This window comes from Natator depressus, chromosome 8 (genome assembly GCF_965152275.1).
Source record: "Natator depressus isolate rNatDep1 chromosome 8, rNatDep2.hap1, whole genome shotgun sequence".
Taxonomy (NCBI): domain Eukaryota; kingdom Metazoa; phylum Chordata; order Testudines; family Cheloniidae; genus Natator; species Natator depressus.
Window position 1 is genome coordinate 88,074,742 of NC_134241.1, and position 21,265 is coordinate 88,096,006.

The 21,265-nt window shown below is 40.6% G+C and overlaps 1 protein-coding gene across 3 annotated transcripts in view; it reads right to left on the reverse strand.

Annotated features, from left to right (window-relative positions):
• PDE4B (phosphodiesterase 4B) overlaps nt 1-21,265 on the reverse strand; it is a 376,497-nt gene that overhangs the window by 303,828 nt on the left and 51,404 nt on the right. For all 3 annotated transcript variants that reach the window (XM_074961577.1, XM_074961578.1, XM_074961576.1), the window contains exons 2-3: nt 20,425-20,537; nt 10,010-10,245 (exon numbers count right to left, since the gene is read on the reverse strand). In XM_074961577.1, the coding sequence (XP_074817678.1) occupies nt 10,010-10,245; nt 20,425-20,466 (278 nt within the window). In that variant the 5' untranslated portion in view covers nt 20,467-20,537. The remainder of the gene's footprint in view (nt 1-10,009; nt 10,246-20,424; nt 20,538-21,265) is intronic.

A 21,265-nucleotide genomic window follows, 5' to 3' on the forward strand; every position in this document is an offset into this window, starting at 1 on the left:
GTGTCTAGAACTGAATGCAGTATTCTCCTGAATGTGTGGTCTTACTAGTCTCTGCCATCCAACATCCTATTGGCTCATTTTACTGACACACATAACTTACTGTCTGCTGTCATCAGCTGGAGAACAATTTAAAGTATTACAAGCAATGGAGGTCAAGATCCAGAGACAATACGTTAAAGGTCTGATCCTATATTCCATCTTCATCCCAAATGCCCACTGAAGTCAGTGGGAATTTGCAGTGTACCAGGAATACAGGATTACAAGGAAAAAATACATTGATAAACCTGAATGCCATTTGCAGTGTCAAGAAATCCATTGCTTGTAATACTTTAAATTGTTCTGCAGCTGATGACAGCAAACAGTAAGTTATGTGCAATACAAGTTAGAAGCTTCAGAGTGACCGAAGCAGGAGAAAGTGTCATTGCTGGATGAGTAACAATAGCATTCAGACACACAGAGCACCACTTAATTTTGCCAATTCATTAAGATTTTGGTAAAAGCCTGTATAAAACCAGAAAGTTCAAAAGAGCTTTAAATCCTGATAAGAAATTTGCAGCTTTCTTTGACTGATAAGGAATGGCAAGAATCACTGGCTCAAGTAGGAATTCAATCCAGTGAACTGCTGAAACCCATCAACTCCCACTGAAGTGGTTTTCCTTCAACTCCATGAAGCAACTGAGGATTGAACAGGATTGGGCCGTTAATGCCATATGTATTTCAACAGACCTTTTTGAATTACAGTTTAAATAGCTTTACGGAATCTTTATCCCACCAAATATATTCAGTCTATATTACATTTAATGCTAATAGCATGATCTCTTCTCAGAAATATGCTCATAATAGACTATTATATTCATGTGCTTTGGGATGGGCCTAAAGTACAGCCGAAATGTTACATGTTATTGGTCCAATATATATACTCAACTTGATAATATTAACACAACTCCACTTATATGGGCCTGATTCTCTGCTCATTTACTCTGGTACTTTACTAAAGTAAACTGAATTATACCAGTGTAAAACTGTTGTAAGATCAGAATCAGGCCCTATGTCAAATCTAACTAGGCAGATAGTCTCAAACTACAGAGTAAAAGAATAATTTTGGCTGTTTTGACTGAAGATGGAAAGATTATTCTTTCCCTCCTTGCTCTTTCATCTTGCCTTGATTTATTACTGCAGTTTCAGTTATGAAAAATAGACGAGGACATCTGAAGATAATTTAACAACTCTTATGAAATATGGACAAAATTTATGCATGTATTGCCTAAAAGGCTTTTAAAGTTAGAAGGGAGTTTGAAGATCTAACCCCTGAGTACTCCATTCATGATTTGTGCACACAGTTTCATGTGTATATTACCTTAGAATCTGCATATACATATTATTTTGTTTGCAAATAGCTGAGTTTTTCTTGACTTTATTGCCTTTCAGTCATTGTCTGTTAATTGTTTACGGTTCATGTCATAAAACCACGGATGTTAATAAAACACGTTAAAGATGGTATTGGGGAATATTAAATAAGTATAACTCCTGGTGCAATAACAGGGCAAGCAATGACAAGGCAACTTTGTGTAGTTATTCTGGGCTTTGTACACATACTGGAACTAAAATTTAGGGTAACCCAAGAAAGAATATGGCAGAAAATAAAAACTTTAAAAATTATCAATTCAGTCCTTTTGTTCCCTTCTCCTCCCATAAAAATTTACCCTTTTTTATAAATTACAGTGTTGACAAAGCTATATTGACATTTCGGCTACAGACAGACCTCCATGATAGGTCATCATGAGCTACACCACGCCAAAAATCTCAACATTGCAGATTGACTATTGTATAATTTCAGTCATGACAGAAGCAGATTAAGACAATTCAGGTAACCAACAATGAGAAAAAAACTTGGAAAGTAAAAAAAGATACTAAAGCTGCTGTAATCTCTGTCAACATGTGAGAGCCCGTAAGAGTGCAGTAAATAATGCAGAGTGTCCTATAAAATGCATGGCAACTTTAAAATCCCTGCTAAAGCTTAATCAGATATAGCAGGATTAACCCTCACTGAATTCTACTTGGTTTGTTGGCGTCCTGTTGGGATTGTCAGGTACTGCAGTTGCTTAGATCAACTACTTTCTGTCTCAGCATTCAAATCCATATCATTTCAGTCATGAAGTGTTCTTGGAACTGTGCTGAGATTTTCAAGCACATGGAGACAAATTTGCTTTTCTTTAGCCACGGATTTATTCTCATGGCTTTGGATGTCTTCAGAACCCCTTACTGGAATTACGTTCTTGTGAATCATTTCAGCCTACCCATTACTCTCCCTTAAAGTTAGCACACTTAGATAACTACCCACTACCAGACAGTGAAAAAAGTTATATATCCTAGGTGTGACATCCAAATACTTCTACTAAATTCTTCTTGGCACACTAACAAATGCATTACAATACTATATACAAACTCCCTAACAACCTTTCAGTTTAAAAGTCAGTACATTAGACAGGGATATTTGTCATCTTGCTCTCTTTTAGCTATTCTGGTGAACAGTGTGAGACTCAACATAGAACCCTAAACTCTGAAATACTTTGCAAAAGGAGATCAGAATGAGCAAAATTTAAGAGTGCAAGGAAAAGTGCAAGACCCATCTTTTCACAATGGCTTTAGCGATGATAGTGTAAAGGAGATGCAGCACTTCTCATGGAAGAAAAAGCGCAAAAAAAAAACAAACCCCAAACCCATTAAGTACAGTGTGTAAACCGATGAAATGGCTCTGTAGAAACAAAATACAGATAACACTCAACCAGGGTTTTCCCCTAGGGTTAAGTTACCCAGACCTCTAATCAAATTAAAAGAGAGGGGAAAAAACAAAAACAAAACAAAAAAATCAGACAACCAAAGACCTTCAGCCTTCTGTTCAATGCAGTCCTTTGACCCTGGGTTCTGCCTCCACCAAAACCAGAGGCTGATCTAGGTGTAGAGAACAAAGTCCTTTCTGGAATTTTGTGTGAGTTTCTATAGTTGTTGCCTAGATACTAGAGTGACTGACATCTTACAAATGTTTTTATAAACAGACAGATAACATGCTAGATAATCAGAGCAATGAAGTATATGCATTAGCACCAAAAGTGAACTATCATGCCTATGAAATCACCAGGAAGATATTTGTCATAACTTAACAGTCACTACAAAAAATATGACTAGTTACAATGAATAATAAGAAAATGAAGTGAAAACATCTTTATTAAGACTGACTGACTCACCTTTCGTGTCATAAGCCCACCACCTAATAATGAGCTATCCCATAACTTTCTTGTTGTTTTTACAAGTACAGATATGGATTACACAATATCCAGGTATAGCAGTTTCTGAACAGGTCTTATTGATTTGTCTACTCTGCAAAATGTCTCCAATGTGCAAGTCTATACACTCACCTAGTAAGAACTGTTTTAAGTAAAATGGATCTTTAAATATTTGTACTGGCAGCATAGATAAGAAATACCCTCTATTTATTCTTTGGACTATTTCTTTCTAAATCTGAGTCCAAAATTATTTGATTGTGTCACTTTAATTGTACTGCTCCTTTGATCAGTTTCCTCAACTGGCTCTATTATTTTGGTTTTTCTTTGCCTACATGCTTTGCCCCACAAAATGGTACAAACCTCCTTTGCAAACTCCATCTCACTGTTAATCAGCCTTTCCAAAACCTACCTATAAAAACTCCTCTCCCCGCCGCTTTATGGATCATCATTAATCCCTACTTCCACCTTCTCCTGCATATTCCAACACTATGCAGAAAGGTGTAATCAGGGCAGTCTTTGATTCAAAGACAATCAGACACCTCATTAAAGCGAATAGGTGTGCCAAGCACACACTGATCCTTGGTGTCGCACACTTGCTTTCAGCACACTGATGGGTATGTCTTCACTGCAGAATTAACTTGGGTGACAGGTGCCCTGGTGTGAGCAGCCACACTGTAAAAGCTATACCCAAGTTTTCTGTGTCCTCACTGTTGCTGCACCAGGACTTCTGGGGACATATTGATGGTTGTTTGTGCTGTGTTAAGCTGAGGGGCTATAGGATTCTTTTCTAGTGAATTGTGGGGACCTTGTCTGTCCCTCTGGGCTCACAGGAGAAATTGTCGGAAGGCACAGGAGGATTATCAGCGGAAAGGTGATTTAGTGGACACCCTGACTGCAAAATGGGCAGGTTACCAGTCTGAATTAAAGCTTCACTTGGGCTTTAGCCAATAACTAAATAATAATAAGGTGAGCCAGCCAGCGCCGGTTCAAAGCACCACTAAACCCAGGTGAGAGGTTTTTGCATGTGTGGACAAGAGAGGTAGTAGAGGCAACCCAAAAGTAAGAGCCCAAGTAACTCTCCAGTGGAGATATACCCTATCTGTTCCTGTCCCCTGCCTGAAATGTATATTTTACGGTGTGGAGAAAATGAATAAGAGAGCGTTATTTACTCCTTCACATAACACAAGAACCAGGAATCATCCAATGGAATTAATAGGCAGCAAGTTTAAAAGAAACAGAAGGAAATATTTCTTCACATAATATACAGTCAACCTGTGAACCTCATTGCCATGGGATGTTGTGAAGGCCAAAACTATAACGGGGTTCAAAAAAGAACTAGATAAGTTCATGGAGGACAGGTCCAACAATGGCTATTAGCTAAGACGGTCAGGGATGTAACCCCATGCTCTCGGTGTCCCTAGCCTCTCACTGCCGGAAGCTGGGAGTGGATGACAGGGGATGGATCACTCAACAAGTGCCTGTTCTGTTCATTCCATCTGAAGCACCTGGTATTGGCCACTGTCGGAAGACAGGATAAAGGGCTAGATAGATCATTGGTCTTATCCAGTATGGCCATTCTTATTTTTTATCTGAGAAAATCCTTAATCTAAAGTACTAGTCCTGAAGTCCACAGAATTCAGCATTCTCAATACTAACCACAGGTTAGTTCAGACATTTACCCTCTATTTGTCCAATTACTCTGCAACCTCAAATAGGTTTTACTATACTCAATGTCCTTGATGCCAGGTCCCCTACTAGACCTAATCCAGACAAAAGAGCATGTACTCTATCCATCCATTGCCTTTAACTATCATCTACAGCAAACCCACACGAGTCCTTTGACCAAGGTCCTCTATGTTTACATTTCTACGCAGAGTTTCATTTTGAGTCCTCCATTTCATAAACTCCTTTTGCCACAGCATCAAACCAACTTACTATTGTGTAAAGGTAACTCTAACCATATTGAGTAAGTCATAACAAATCTTCCCACCTTATTGTTTTGAGGATTGTGAAGACACAAAAGATGTTTGAGTACTGAAGCTAAATTCAGTGAATAATCTTGGCAAACAATTTCTGGAGTCTATGGGCCCATAATCATAATATTTCACAGGATATGAACTGGATTAGCCATCCCTGACAAATGGAAGATGTGGACTGATAAAACACTCCTCCTGTCACACATCCAGTCTCCTAGAAACTGAGCTGCCTTGTTCCAGTCATTGAACCAGACTGTGAACTCAAGTTTGAGAATTTCCTCAAAGAGAAAGATTGCTTCTTTCCTACCTCGTAGGACTGAGACCCCCCACAACTTAGACTTATTAGACCCCTAGACTTAACATTGTGAAAACATTTGTGCAGAGGAAGGGCTGAATTTTGAATTTCTGACTATGGCGTCTGAATTTTCACTAAAGCTCTCTGAAGGGCTAGGGCTCAATGGAAGCCGGAGACATTTTACACTGGGACTAAGTTTGACTCCACACTATTCTATGTGAGGCAATCAAGGCTGCAGAGCTACTAACAGAACCCCAATGACTAGAACCCAGTCAGAAAATGGAAAAAAAAAATGTGAACATCAAACCTGTCATTATACATAAAGCTGGGGCCTAGCTCTAAAAAGGTGAGGGGAGGAAAGGTTCTCCTGAAACAAAAGTTGCTTGTTGGGAATCAGGGTTCTGAATCATGAACATTAACATTTAATGCAGCAGCACCAAGATTTCTCTCAGGACTCTACACGGGTATTTAAAATACAAGTTAGAAATAAGAAGCAACGATTTTTCAGTCACCTATTGGAAGAGACTTTTTTTTTAAATTATTGGCATGTCAATGCTAATTACTAACTTTTTCTATAGGCTTATCGTTTTAGAAGAAAAGCAGATCTTGTGATACCACACATATAAAGCACATGCATCAATTTTACTGTATTAGAAGAAAGGTGCAGCAACGCCCCCTTGTGTTGTAAAGAGAACTGATCATGAACTAATGATAATTCTTTATATTTTTCTTGGTCTTAAATCATCTATTAACAGTGCTCTGAGCCCAAGATTAATTCATTCTTAAAAACAACAAACATGAATAGTCTCCCCATTCTCTCTTTCAAACAACGTTATAAGTTGTTATAAATGTATCATAATGGACAATCTAAAAATGCTCAGAAAGGGGAAATCAACACCTTCACAGTCAACAGGCTCAATCCATCTGAAATCAGAAACCTGGTTTCTAGTAATTTTGTCCAGTTGTTAATCAACTGCAATTCTTGAGCAAAAATCCCTTGAACACCCAATTCCATTCTGTATTGCTCCTGTACTACCACACCTCAGTTTGGAGAGTAACTCCATGTTCAGAATGGTAATTGGGCTTTGAGGAAAGATGTTGGGTAACCACACTGAGCATGCTTAGAAAGTGCTCTAAATATGATTATCAGAGATGAACCCAAATTGAAACTCCAGTTGTGAACAACTTTGAACTTTATGAAGTTTAAACCCAGATTCACACTTTGAGAAAGTTCAGATCCAAATGTGAACTCTACAGCTGGAGCTCAAAATCTACAATGTGCTGACTCGAAACCCTGGATCCAAAACACACCTGAACGCTGAAAAAGTTATGATCCAGAGATCAGCTTCTGCAGAAAAGGACCTATGCGGGCTGCGAGAAGCAGCACAGGCCAAGGGACGTGATGGCCACCCTTCCCACAGCCCCCATTGGCCTGGAGCAGTGAACCGCGGCCCGTGGGAGCCGCAATCGGCCGAACCTGCAGACGCAGCAGGTAAACAAACCGGTCCAGCCCGCTAGGGGCTTTCCCTGAACAAGCGGCAGACCAGCTTTGAGAACCACTGGACTAGATGACCTCATGAGGTCCCTTCCAACCTTAATATTTTATGATTCCATCTCTAAGTTTAATGCAGGGTATTTTCTTCCTCATCTAACAGCTGAGACCCTGTGCACTACGTTGCAACACCACTCAGGTTTGGTCCATCCACCCGTCTGCAGATGGATGCAGAGGGGCGGATGGGCCAAATCTGAGTGACACTGCGACCCCATGTTACAGGCTGCATCGCCCGGAGCAGGGAGCTGGGCATGCTCATTCTCCAACTGCTGCCCCTCAAACTCACCTTACAGCACCCCCACTATACTCATGCGCATGCTGATGTAGCAAGAACGATGTTATTTGGTGACCTTTCTCTGCAACTTATTTCATCTCTGCACCTCTGCTGTGAAATCTACTAAAAGTTTCCATGCCAAAATTGCAGCCTTAACCATGAGCTTGACCATTTTGCTTGTATTTTGTACCCATTCTGCCATTCTTCATTTTTCTTTTTTAGATTACAAGCTCTTTAGGGCAGTGATTGTGTTTTTTATATTTCTATAGAACTTAGAACACTCTGCTAGGTGACAAATTATTAAACATAATTAGTAACACCACCTGTAACTGCAAGGGTTGTTCCTTACTAGTTAAAACTTACTTAAAATTTTGAAAACAAAAGGCTGCATTGCACTGTTCCAGAAAATGTGTTGCTCTGAATTTTAATAAGAAAACACACAACAACGTTAAAAGTGATTATATTCAAAGGCATACGCTAATGCAGTATGTTAGTGAACTCAGTTAAGACAACAAAACTTATATGAGAAGAATGTGACAGACAGGCACCATTATTTCGCTCCAGGTACTTATCACTCTGGTTGTCGTAGCACTAGTAATCTTTTTTTGGCCCACTCTTATTTAAACTGAATGGGTGAAATTCAGCCCTGACATAAGGTGCAACATCCCATTGACTTCTATGTGAGTTCCACCTACTAATGGCAGAGCCTGAGTTTGATCCAGTATGTTTTATGCATCTTACTCTGACCCTACATTGAAAAGGCTTCAAGTACTAGACAACATAGAATGTATATGCCATGAAATCAAATTATATTTCCTCTTTCCTAGAGTAATAAGTTGTACAGATGAAAGGAGGTAGGATAAAGGAGATATGAGGTGCTACAGCAGACTGCATTAAGAATCATGGGAAGTTATGCCTGTGGTTTCATTGCCTTTCAAATAAATTTGTAAAGCACACAGTGCTGGGATTTATTCTTTTATATTTCTACCGAGTAAATCATTGGTTTATCAACATAAGATTTATCAAAACCTATAAGATATTTACATTTTCAGTGTTGCCTTTGAGGATCTTCCACAAGACCCAGAGACTTTGCATTTGACAACAAAATATTTAATGTGTATATAGTGTGGTGGTTGGAAAATTAACAACCTTCATCCTTTGGCTGAGACCAAGTATAGAGAGTTTGACAAACATTTTTGAGAAAGTACAAGCATGTGAAAAGAGGGCTTTATAATGGAAGTGGAGATGCAATAATGGGTAGATGAATCATTGATAGTTCAATTTGTAAGGTACAGCAGAGAAACATCCCCTGCAGCTCCATGTGAAGGCTTAGATTCTATAATCCTTCTTGACTCACACTTTTGCAAACCTGAAAGCTATAACATACACTCCAGAGTAGGCCAACAGTTTTCATCAGACAGCATCAACATTTCTAACCCATCTATGTTTTAAGTTAGATTTTAAAAATTAGTAACACTATGTGAATATCGCAGGGTATATGGTACTCCACCAGACTGGAACTCAGTGGGTAAATGAGCAATATAAAAAACAAAAAAAGGAAAACAGAAGGTAAACAGAGGTCACAAATAAATCTGAATGCAAGCAACTCAGCTGGCTCCTTAGACCCAAAACTAACTCAAAAACTAATCAATTTCATGACTGACTCAGACTCCCCACACATCTCTAGTATGTCTATCTAGCTCATTATGGACACCTCCAATGGTCAGCCTTCCTTTCCTGAATACTATTAGGGAGCAGCTATGAGACTTGACATCATAATCCTCCTTCATGTGCGGCTTTGACAGCTATCCTGGGATATTCTCATACATTGTTCCTCCACCTTACCAAGGAGTTAGAGCACATCCTTTAAATCTCAAGCCTGGCTCTAGCTAAGTAGAGACACCTACTTAGTTTGATATCTACCTCCCAACAGAGATTTTGTTAGTTACACAAGTAATAAAGCATTAATTTATAACTGGCATACCTATTTCCAGAGTGATATCCCCCACACACAACTTCCCATCACATGACTAGATTCTAAATCACATCATACTGAGCATATGGGAAGAAATAGAAACTTGCATTATAAAGTAAGTTAAAAAAATAGACAGGAAGCTATAAAGATAAGAGGCTTTGACTAAGGGTGACTTTAATTTTATGTTCCATTGACAAGTTCACTAATGTTGGATTTCAAAGTCTCTTAAGATACCTCAAAAACAGAAAGATCCTACTGCTTCCATGAATAACTTCTGTAGGTCATTTCTAACACACATCAGACAATTTTGCACTTACATATTTATAAGCATTTTTAAACTAATCCTCTAAATTTTAACCAAAGGAAATTTTTTATATTTGTTCAGACCACAGAGTGTAATATAAGTTAGTAATTTCATCAGTTAACTTCTTACAGCGTTCACCACTACAAATTCAAAATTCCACACTGTTGTACTGCAGTTATTTCCTAATCTACCTGCGATACCATAACGTGGTACTGGTTGGTAAATGTTGACTTTAGTATTTTAACCACTATATCCCTCCCTCTCCCATTTATAGAGTAACATCTTCAGGGCTTGTTAAAAAAAAAAAAACAAAAAAAAAACAGAATTTTAAGAATCTGAAACAATTTACCTGTCCTGGTAAGTGGTGATGGCAATACTTGGTGGAGTCAGCAAAGGCAAAGTTGTTGGTCTAGAAAGGATGTCTCTGTCAGGTGTCTTAGCTCTTTCACTTTGTCTGTGGGACAATGGTGGTAACTGCAAATTACATGAGCAACACCTTCTTCCTCTCCAGAGATCTATGCCGAGCATATTACTAGATGTACTATAAGACTTACTCAGGCCACATTCTAAGTAATCTTTAGCAATCTGAAAAAGAAAGAAAAGTCATTGAAGTTATGCAAATACATTTTTTTCACAAAGAAAGAATATCAGCAATTAATTTACTGTCATAAATGTTTAGTACTTGGGGGAGTTGAACTACTCACAAAATAAATCTTTATTCTTAGCTTCTGGAGAAATTTTACTACTGCCATATTATAAAGTTTTGTGACCATTTGCAACTTCACAGCTGTGAATTTCATAATATTTACAAATTGGAATCAATCCTCCAGTTCCACAGGCTGAAGTTGAGCAGGAATGATCCTCAGCTGAATAGTCCACATCACATGGCAAACTTTCAAAATTTAAACTTTTCCTCTGAATAGTACAGTCAGCATTCATGCAAAATACCACTCCTTTCTCACACACCACAAATTCATGAATTGCCTCCCTTTTCTGTGAATCATCACAGCTCATCAGGTTTTGCCCTATTCATACCAACTGGTGAAGATAGAGACCACAGAGTTCGTGCTATGATATAGTCTGAATCATCCAAGATCTACTACTTGGGACAAATTCCCAGCTGAGGTATCTTAAGTGGACAGCCCTAAAGAGAAAGTGTCTGATCAGGCAAGTAGTATTGTTCTCAACTTTTACTGGTTTTATTCCAAAACATCACCAAGTCCTGGAAGCTAGCTCCCATTCCTCCCACAGCCGAGCCAGAAGTACTTCTGTATTAGAGATCAGCCTGAATCTTACAGTTCAGATCTGGCTCAAAATCTGGAACACCTCAAAAGTTCCAGGGCATCCTGATCTGAGGTTTTGATTCAATATATCATAAATGGAACCAACTGCAAAACATGGAAAATATGTTCAAATTTTGAACCTTTCCAATGTTTAGGAGTATTTAGAGCTATGACTTTGGTTCACATCCATCTCTACTTCTTATAAACTTTGAGGAAAACAAGTCAGATGATGCTATTCCCCTGTGTGCAGAAACTGATGGTACTTGGCCTGCAAGAGGCTCCCTTTTCATCATGCCATTACGTTCCACTAAGATTTTTCAATTACCAGTTCAGAAGGCAAAGACATGCACTATGAACAAAGTCTGGGTAGCTAATTGTTCTGTGAAATCTTCACATCTAAAGTGAAAGGCAATCACATAATCACACCGGTCCAAAAATGTGAATTGTTTTAATGAAGGAATTGCTTTACCGAAGGCATATCGATAGTATCTGCCACCATACACAAAACCCCATCTCAAAGTTTCCAGACATCTCTTCCAGTATCTAATTTTCTGCATGATCAGCTTCTTAAGATTCTATAAAGCAGTGCACGTGACCAATGCTCATGGTAACTGTAGCCTGCCAGGCACTCTAGCTTATACTAATCACAGAGTGCTCTTAACATGCCTTTCTTGACTGTTCAATTCTTGCTCTCAGAAGGTTGTTATTGGGCAATTGATCTTCCTCCCGGAGTGTACTTTCATGTTGGGTCCATCTTCTCTCTCCTCTTATTTAACATCTAGATAGGGCCGCTGAGACTTAGTGAGGAGACATTGTCTGTGGTGTTTTCAGGATGCTCTATGCCTTCATTTTATCAAACATCCAGTGGAGTCAATTGTCTTAACCAGTGTCTGGTTCAGATGGGGGTAAGGATGAGAGAAAACAGGGTGATTCTCAAACTGCATAAGGCTGGAGCAATGTTGAGGCAACCTAGAAATATGGCATTGGTTATACCGGCACCTTCATCTGAAGGTGCAGACCTGCCTTTTGTTACTCAAAATAACAATATAGTTGAATTTCCAGCTACCATTAGAAAAATCAGAGTAGCCATAGCCATGACAGCTTCTCCCACCCCTGATCTGCAACAACCCAGGATATTTTGACAATTTGTTTCAGATGTGGACCTCAATACCCTCACTCTTAGAGATTAGAGGAGTGCAATGTGCTTTACAGAGTGCTACACCAAGAGATGAAATTGGTGCAGAATTTGACAGTCCGTTTGTTAAGTGCTATATCTGTCAAAACCAAGGCAAGGAAGGTTATGTCTAGTGACTGGAGCAGCCGTGGTCATGCCCAGTGGTCAGAACCAAGGGTTGGAGCTGGAACCAGGAGTCAAAAGCAGGGCTAGAAGAAGACAACAGTAGGGCTGGGAGCTAGGCTGGGCCCAGAACAAGGCTGGAGCAGGACCAGAGACAAGACTAGAGCAAGAGCGGGGCTGGAGCAGGCTGAGGCCAGTGGAATCTGTCACCACTATCAGGCAGAGCAGAGTTCCAAGCCATGAAGTGACACTGAGCAGAATAAGCAGAAGTTTCTCCTGTGAAGCTTATATATCTGCTCTGAGAGTCACCAGACCAGCCCCAGGCTTGTGGATTGGCTGGAGTACAATGCAGGAATAACTCAACCCCACATGAGGCTTATTCAGGCTGTAGTCGAAGAATGACTCATCACCTCATAATATCTACTATGAACATATTGGTCCCAGGATGCAACAGATCCCATCCTGGCTAATTCCTTTAGGAGCACTGATGATGGTTGCCAGTGCACTATTTCTGAAGGACAATACAACACATTTTAAATCGAGTAGACTCCAAGAGGGTTAACTATCTATTTAAAAGTTTTGAACCTGTATCACTTGTTTTAGAAAGTGATACTCCAATATCCTACTCATCCAGTTATGCACCCTTCAAAACTTGCACTCAAAGTTAGTGGTCCTTCAAATTCAATATATTATTCCTAAGAGATAGCTTCATAATGCTGGCAGCTCTTAGACTGCAAGTTTGACAGTGTGTGAAAGAAAGATGGGCCTTTTATAAGATGCCAAAGAAACAAGTGTTGGTACAGTTATACATAGGGCCCTACCAAATTCACAATCTATTTTGGTCATTTTCATGGTCATAGGATTTTAAAAATCATAAATTTCATGATTTCAGCTATTTAAATCTGAAAATTCACAGTGGTGTAATTTTAGGGGTCCTAACACAAAACGAAGTTGTAGGGGTGTCACAAGGTTTCAGTACTGCTACCCTTACTTTTGCACTGCTGCTGGCGGCAGCGGTGCCTTTGGAGCTGGGCCGCTGGAGAGCGGCGGTGGCTGGCCAAGAGCCCAGCTCTGAAGGCAGAGCCGCCACCAGCAGCAACACAGAAATAAGGATGGCCTGGTATGGTATTGCCACTCTTACTTCTGCACTGTTGCTGGCAGTGGTTCTGCCTTCAAATCTGGGCTCCCGGCCAATTACAGCCAGTCTCCAGCCACCCAGCTCTGAAGGCAGTGCAGAAGTAAGGGTGGCAATACTGTGACCCGACCACCCCCCCAACCTTTTTTCTCTCTCTCTCTCTCACACACACACACACACACACACCCCACTCCCTTTTGGGTCAGGACCCCTAAATTGAGAAACACTGGTCTCGCCCATGAAATCTGTATAGTATAGGGTAAAAGCACACAAAAGATTTCACCGGGGGGAGGAAGAGATTTCACGGTCCATGACCCATTTTTCATGGAACTTGGTAAGGCCCTAGATACACACCACTCTCTCCCCTAACAGTATAAATTTAAAAAACAAAACCAAGAACAATTCACTGATCTTATCACAGACAATGAGTCTCACTGATGGGTAACCACAAGACATCCCTACAAGAGGCTGCCTGGAAGCTTTTTATGGAATTGGAGTTGTTAATGCCCTAACTGACCTCTGATGGCATGTGAAGGATTCAGATTTTGTTTCAGAATTATCTTGCTAACACAGAGAAAAGGTGCAGCTAAAATAGGGTAGAACCAACTGTTACACTGAATAGAAATGTTACAGCAAGAATGTAAATTAGTTACGTATGCAATGCAGGCAATATGTGGTTATATCTGAGCAATCCAGGCACCATCACCCCAGCACTTCTTGACTATACTGATAAATTAGGAGCCATTTCAGAAAACAAAGTCAAATGCAAGATAAAAATGAAATGACCAATCTCAGCCAATGCCACTTGCTGCTTGTTTCAGGTCATATTTTAAAAACTAGAAGTTTAAACCTATTCATGTTCTCAAACACCTGGGTCAGATTCTTGGGTCATCTTTACCTTGAGTAGTACTTTACTCCACAAGTAGTCCATCTGAACTCAATGGGACTCCTAACAGATTAAGGAATGGCATTCGCATGGATAAAGATAGGAGAATTTAAAATATTATTTCTGTTAATTTCTTTGTAGGATAGGATTAAAATACATCTACAACTTGTATTTGACTATGAAGTTCGGCTTAGATAGATTGGATCAAATGTTCGTCCCTCTGTGGAGAAAAGTTAATATAAGAAAGATTAACTTCTTAGGGTTGTTTTATTGATACAGCCTTGCCTTTTGACATTTGTCAATTGTACTTTGGACAAATACAAGTAACAGGCATGTAGGTCCTGGAGCCTGAAACCCTCACTCACATGAATAATACTGAGCCTTGATGTAAAGTTGGGGAATTTAGACCACATAAATTAATAGCTTAGTTGAGAATATTCTAAAAATTTAAAAAAAACCCTGCAGAAATATCATACCTTTCTCCCCGACAAAGACAAATTTAAATTCCCCAACTTTACATCAAGCCTCAGTTAATTTATCCTGCAAAAGTCACCTAAACAGATAGATTCTTCCTTCTACAAACCATAAAGGTTCATTGTTGGGTGTACATTTAAGATGGAATTCCCATTTTATAAAATGTATTTAGCTCAATACAATAGAGCAAAATGGCCAAGATTTCATTTTTAAATGGGCAGCTAAAGTTAGATTTCTACATTCATCTTTTTATAACTGCCTAGTTTTATACAGTTTTGCATATGATAATTTAAATGAGAGATTTGCAAATGCCTATAGCTCAGGGGTAGTCAACCTGTGGCTCTGGAGCCACATGCAGCTCTTCAGAAATTAATACGCAGCTCCTTGTATAGGTACCGACTCCGGGGCTGGAGCTACAGGCGCCAACTTTCCAATGTGTCGGGGGGGGGGGGGGGGTGCTCACTGCTCAACCCCTGGCTCTGCCGCAGGCCCTGCCCCACTCCATCCCTTCCCGCCCCCAAGCCCGCACTGCCGTCGCTCCTCCCACTCCCTCCCCCCCGAGCCTCCAGCATGCCACAAAACAGCTGATCGGGAGGTGCAGGGAGGGAGGGGGAGGCGCTGATCGGCCGGGCTGCCAGGCACTGGGAGCGGGGGGGGGGGGCGGTCAGAGCTGACAGGGGGCTGCTGATGTATTACTGTGGCTCTTTGGCAATGTACATTGGTAAATTCTGGCTCCTTCTCAGGCTCAGGTTGGCCACCCCTGCTATAGCTGGATGAAAATTTTGATGGAAACTGGGCAGGCAGGTGGTCTCCTGGAATCCATGGCTCCTGAGGGTCCCCAGTTTTCTGGCAGCCAGACACGCTTCCCTGCTTGCTTCCCAGCAGTGCACCAAGCTGGCAGACTGGGCTCTCCTGGTCCTCACCTGGTGGGCTGCCAGGCTCACCAGACTGGTCTGCTCCTCACTCGACTGCCTTACCAAGCTACCCTGGTGGTCCACTCTCTAGCTGGCCACTCTCCCCAAGCTACTCGGTGGCTTCGTGCCTGGCTGACTCCCTGGACAGCTAGCTCCTGGCTGCCCAACTCCCCAGCTACCTGCTTCTCCAGACTCCTGCAGAGCCAATGAGCCCATTCAAGAGCCAGCGAACACAAGAATTCTGTTTTGATTCTTCCAAAATGGAAGTTTTCTGGAAATCCCTTCCTGTGAAAATATTTTGTGGTTTTGATTTTTTGCCCCCACAAGGGATTTAAAAAGTTTCAAAGAATGTGATTTTTTTTGTGAGAATAGAATTCCATTTTCTGGTCAGTTCTCTACAGAACCATAAACTTCAGCTTAAAAAGAGATGTGTGGATTTAGTGCTGGTGAAAGGTGAGACAGATGTAAGACCTGGTAAGCATAAGGAGTTCAAATGACTATACTGAAATGTACCAGTGAGACATGGACTTTTGGGACAGTAAGTTAAGTGGGTTTGCTGGGGAATCTCCCAACGGTCAAACAACAGGTAAGGTAAACATTTATCCCAATCACTGACGTGTTGATCCACAAACATTTTCAACATCATTTCAAGGATTCCATTAAATCTCTCAACCAGCCTGTTAGTCTGGGCTGGTAGGGAGATGACCAGAAGTGTTGAACCTCACATTTCTCCCATAGCCCTTTATGTAGGGCAGACAAAGTTTGACTCTGATCAGTCCAAACCTCATGGGGAAAACCCACCCAGTTAAATATTTTTAGCAAAGTGTCAGCCACCTTGTCTGCCTCAGAGCTACTGCTCTGGATAGCGGGACACAACCTATTACTACCAGAATATACTTTTTCCTTCTCCGGGTAACTTTGCTAAGGGGCCACACAATGTCCATAGCAACTCTCTGAAAGGGTTCCTCTATGATGGGAACGTGGAATCAGGGCAGCCTTACCTTTGTCTGTGAACTGTAGGAAGCCCAAGACCCAGTTCTGATAAGCCCAGTCTTTGACAAACCATTTATGGTTTTTACAAAACACCTCTGATACAGGCCTTGGGACTGGGCTAATGCAAATTATAAGAAAAGGGAAGCCACATCCCAATGAATCTTAGCAAGAAATCACTTCCCCGAGTGCAAAACTACACAACAGTTGAAAAAGAATATTTTGCAGTGGTATGGGCCCTCAGCAAATTTCAGCCTTATCTTTTTGGACAACACTTCACTGTATATACAGACCACTCACTATTCACCTGGTTGCATCAAATGAAACAGATGAATGTCAAGTTGCTAAGATGGAGCCTCGTACTCCAAGATTATGATGTGGAAGTAATTTATGTTAAAGGGAATACAAACTCAGTCACTGATGCTTTGTCCAGGAATTAAATCAGTGGGTCCCCTGAGGGTGCCAGACAGCGACCCTTGCTAATACCCACTTCTGTTCTGGGTGCGGTGAATTGATAGATGAGAGACCTGGGAAGTGTAAGAAACTCAAACAACTATGTTGAAATGTGCCAGACAAGCATGGACTCTTGGGATAATAAGTGTTCAGGGATTCCCCAGGAAATCCACTTGAGAGGGTTAATGCAAATTACACAACCACAGTTATGCAAGAACCCAGCCTTTTGAAACTATGCCCTCAGGAAAGGGCCACTCACTTGTGTAACTTGCTCCAGGAGACTGGAGATCAAAGGCCCAGGCTGTATGAAGAAATAGCTGAACTGTGCCGTGGGGGTCTGGTTCCTGATCTAAAAACTGACATGAACTTGGGACCAATGGGGAAAACCCAGTTGTTGGGTTTGAAAGACCGACACCTACTAGAGCCCTATGTCAGGGTTGAGGGTGACCTCTGGTAAGCTTTTAGCATGTATGTAGGTTATTTAATTCATATATGTTTTCTCTGTAATGTTTTTTTCCTACAAATAAATGTAGCTTTGTAAAGGTTGGTTGGTAGCTGGTGTACACTGTTCTAGCCACTAGAGAAAGAGTAAACCCCTGGTGCTGAACTCTGGTCATACCTGCTGGGATATCACAGTGAGGTGCAAGCCTAAACCCAGTCTGAAGGGAGAAAAGACATGGATCTCCGTCCCAAGACAAGTGATGGCTGAGAAGCTTAAGCTTTAAGCAGGTGCCCTCAAGGAAGACCAGGCAGGTGGGTCAAAGATGCAGTCCACCCTGAAACTGTGACTTATATGGTGTCGGTGTGTATGATCTAGGACAGTGGTGAACTGTCAAAGTGCCAAAAACAGTGACAGCAAGTACTGTAGAAGGGAAAAGCACAGTGAAAAATCTCAGGTTTTTTGAGGAGAAGGTATAGTGAAAAGAAAATGAGTTATGAAAAGCTGAAAAAAAGGCAAATGGCTGAGATATGCTGAAAAAACAGCTCAACACTGAAGAGCTCAAAGGCACAGCTCATTGACCAGCTCTACTCTGAGGACCAGAAAACGAAGGATGGTCCAGGATCCCAGGCAACATCCAGCCATTGGCAGAGAGTCCAGCAGGCAGGGGAAATCTTGAGCGGGATGGAAACCGGGAAGAGGCTGGCATATGCAACAGCCATGCTCCATCCAGATCAAATACACCACTGCAACTGGGATCATGGACAGTTAGAGCAAGAGAATCTGTGTCTGCAGAGGGAAAGATTGCACCTGGAAGCCCAGATGCTTGCAGCTTAGGAGCAAGAGAATACAAATCAGGAGAAGCAGCAACAGCATGAGTGAGAAGGATCATCAACTTCAGCTCAATACAGAAAAACTGCACCAGCAAAACATAATCTAGTAGGTGGAGCCAGACCCCATGTACCTGTCTGCTGGATGGCACAGACTCCATATTATTTCCTCGCTTTAAGAAGAGGCTGTACATGCTTTTGAAATGGACCAGGTACGGCAGGAGGACACAGTATGGTATCTGACTCCACTACTGTTAGGGACAAAGTCTTTCTTGATGATCCAGCAAATAGACAGCATCTTTTGTCCAAGAGGACCCCCCACAACTCTTGCAGAAGGGTTGGAAAGACTTAGGCCTACTAGGGCCCCATAAGACTGATGGGTGACTCCTCGTATGTTTACTGGGTGTTTAAATCTCTTTATTGTTTTAATACATTTTCTCTGTAAAGCTTTCACATTAAGAATAACAGTGCTTGCTTAGAAAGTGCTGTGATAACTTGTAAATGCTGGCGATACACTGTTCCTATCCCTCGGAGAGAAAGCAAGACACAGAATTGACCAGAATTGACCACACTGGTTTCAAAACCCCCTGTCAGAGGGGAGTGGGACAAGGGTCCCTGCCTAGAGACAAGTGATGGCGGGAGTCCTGATTGGGCATTCCTGGACTAAACCACAGAGGGAGGAATACAGGTGAAGTTACCTGACAAAAGGCATTGGGCTTGACAAGACTTGACAGAGCCACTGAAGGGCAGGCTCCAGACACACTCCTCTGTCAATTCCTTTGCTTCACCTCTGATGTAGAGTGGAGAGGGAGATTCTTTTGTGCATGGCAGAGGCAGTTCAGTCACCAAGATCCATACAGTTCTTGGCCTCTTTAATGAGTTGCCAATTAGTGCAGAGCTATATAGCATGATGGAGAATTTGTGATGCGGGACCAGGAACTGAAACCTATCAAACTCATCTTATATAAGGGGTTACCAAACATTCATTATATGGAAACATTTATCCATTGATTCAAACTGGTGACCTACAGGTGAAAGGTTCTGTACCTTATTTGCATTGTCCCAACAGATACTATCTTCAGAGAGGGTCATTTTAATATATATAATTGGAAAGGGTAATTTTAATATGTGTTTATTCTCTCTCTTTTTTATAAAGAGAGAGAATAAACACATATTAAAATTACCCTTTCCAATTAATATTTACTGGAGAATTGGCTGTCTCAAGGACAATGCTAATGAACCATTATATATAACACATACACACAAACCCAAACACACTACATTAGGAGAATATTAAAGAATGGCTGCTGATGGTATTAAAAGTGCTGGCGTGATACTGAAAATGTAACATTGTTACATATATTCTGGGAGAAGATTATTTTCCATTTTTAAAGATCCCAAGCTGTAACAAACAAAGCAATTACTGCTGTGATTATCATTGCCATCATTACAAATTGATGCATTTCTCCTGAGAATAGGAACTGGAATTTAATTAATAAAGGATTAGTGTGGCAAGAGGAGTGATGGATTAACACATCAGCACATGGGGTGTTAAGAAACCACAGTCTTAAGTGTTGTAAAAATGCTTATAAATATATAATTACAGCAAATCCACAAAGTGTGGATCCAGATCAGATCTTCCTCAAAGTTTGTGGTTGGGCTCAGGTCCATCTCTCTCTTACAGTTTAATGAAGTATAATGTTCAAGCACACACTCTGCATTAGCAATGGGAAAGAGTTTACATGATGATTTTTTAATCAATGGACCTTACTTTCCTCTCATTTACACTGCCATAATTTAGGAGTGCATGCATCCGATGAAGTGAGCTGTAGCTCACGAAAGCTTATGCTCAAAATAAATTTGTTAGTCTCTAAAGGTGCCACGAGTACTCCTTTTCTTTTTGCAGATACAGACTAACACGGCTGCTACTCTGAATCCAAGGAAGTCAGTAACTCTAGGAGCAATTCCAGTGTAAAGCCAACCTATATGAAAGGAGAACCAGGCTGTTCTGTTCTGAAAAAAAATATACTGGAATAAATAAACCTTGACTTTTTTAAACTTACGTCATTTGCTGTAACCGTCATGTCACTTCTGCTTTTCTTCATTATAGAGATGAAAAATGCACCTATTCGTGCCAACCAGTTTTGTTCAATCCAATTTCTCCCCGACAGTAAACCTACAAGAAAAAGTGGGAAGCCTTTGTATTCTTGAGTAATAAGCTATGTAGTTGATTGATAACATGGTTAGCTAGTTTACAGCTAACAGAGTGTTTTCATAAAGCGCTTTGCAGCAGAAGTCCAAGCACAAGGAGCCCAAGTGTGTAATTACATAAAAGCGTAACGTTCCATTTGCAAAATAATTTAATTAGTATTGAGAATTCTTTTTAAAAAAATCAGTGTTCTCAATGTTTGGGAATATGAGCTTTGTAACAACTAGGGCTGTCAAACAATTAAAAAAATTAATCACGATAAATCACAAGATTAAAAAATAATCACTATTAATCACAGTTTTAATTGCACTGTTAAACAATAACAGAATACCATTTATTTAAATATTTTTGGATGTTTTTCTACATTTTCAAATATATTGATTTCAATTACAACACAGAATACAAAGTGTACAGTGCTCACTTTATAGGATTATTTTTATTACAAATATTTGGACTGTAAAAAAGATAACCAAAAGAAATAGTATTTTTCAATTTACCTCATACAAGTACTGTAGTACAATCTCTTTATTGTGAAAGTGCAACTTATAAATGTAGATTTGTATCTGTTCTTAGAATCATAGACTTTAAGGTCAGATTGGACCATTATGATCGTCTAGTCTGACCTCCTGAACGACAAAGGCCACAGACTCTCACCCACCCATTCCTGTAACAAACCCCTAACCTATCTCCGAGCT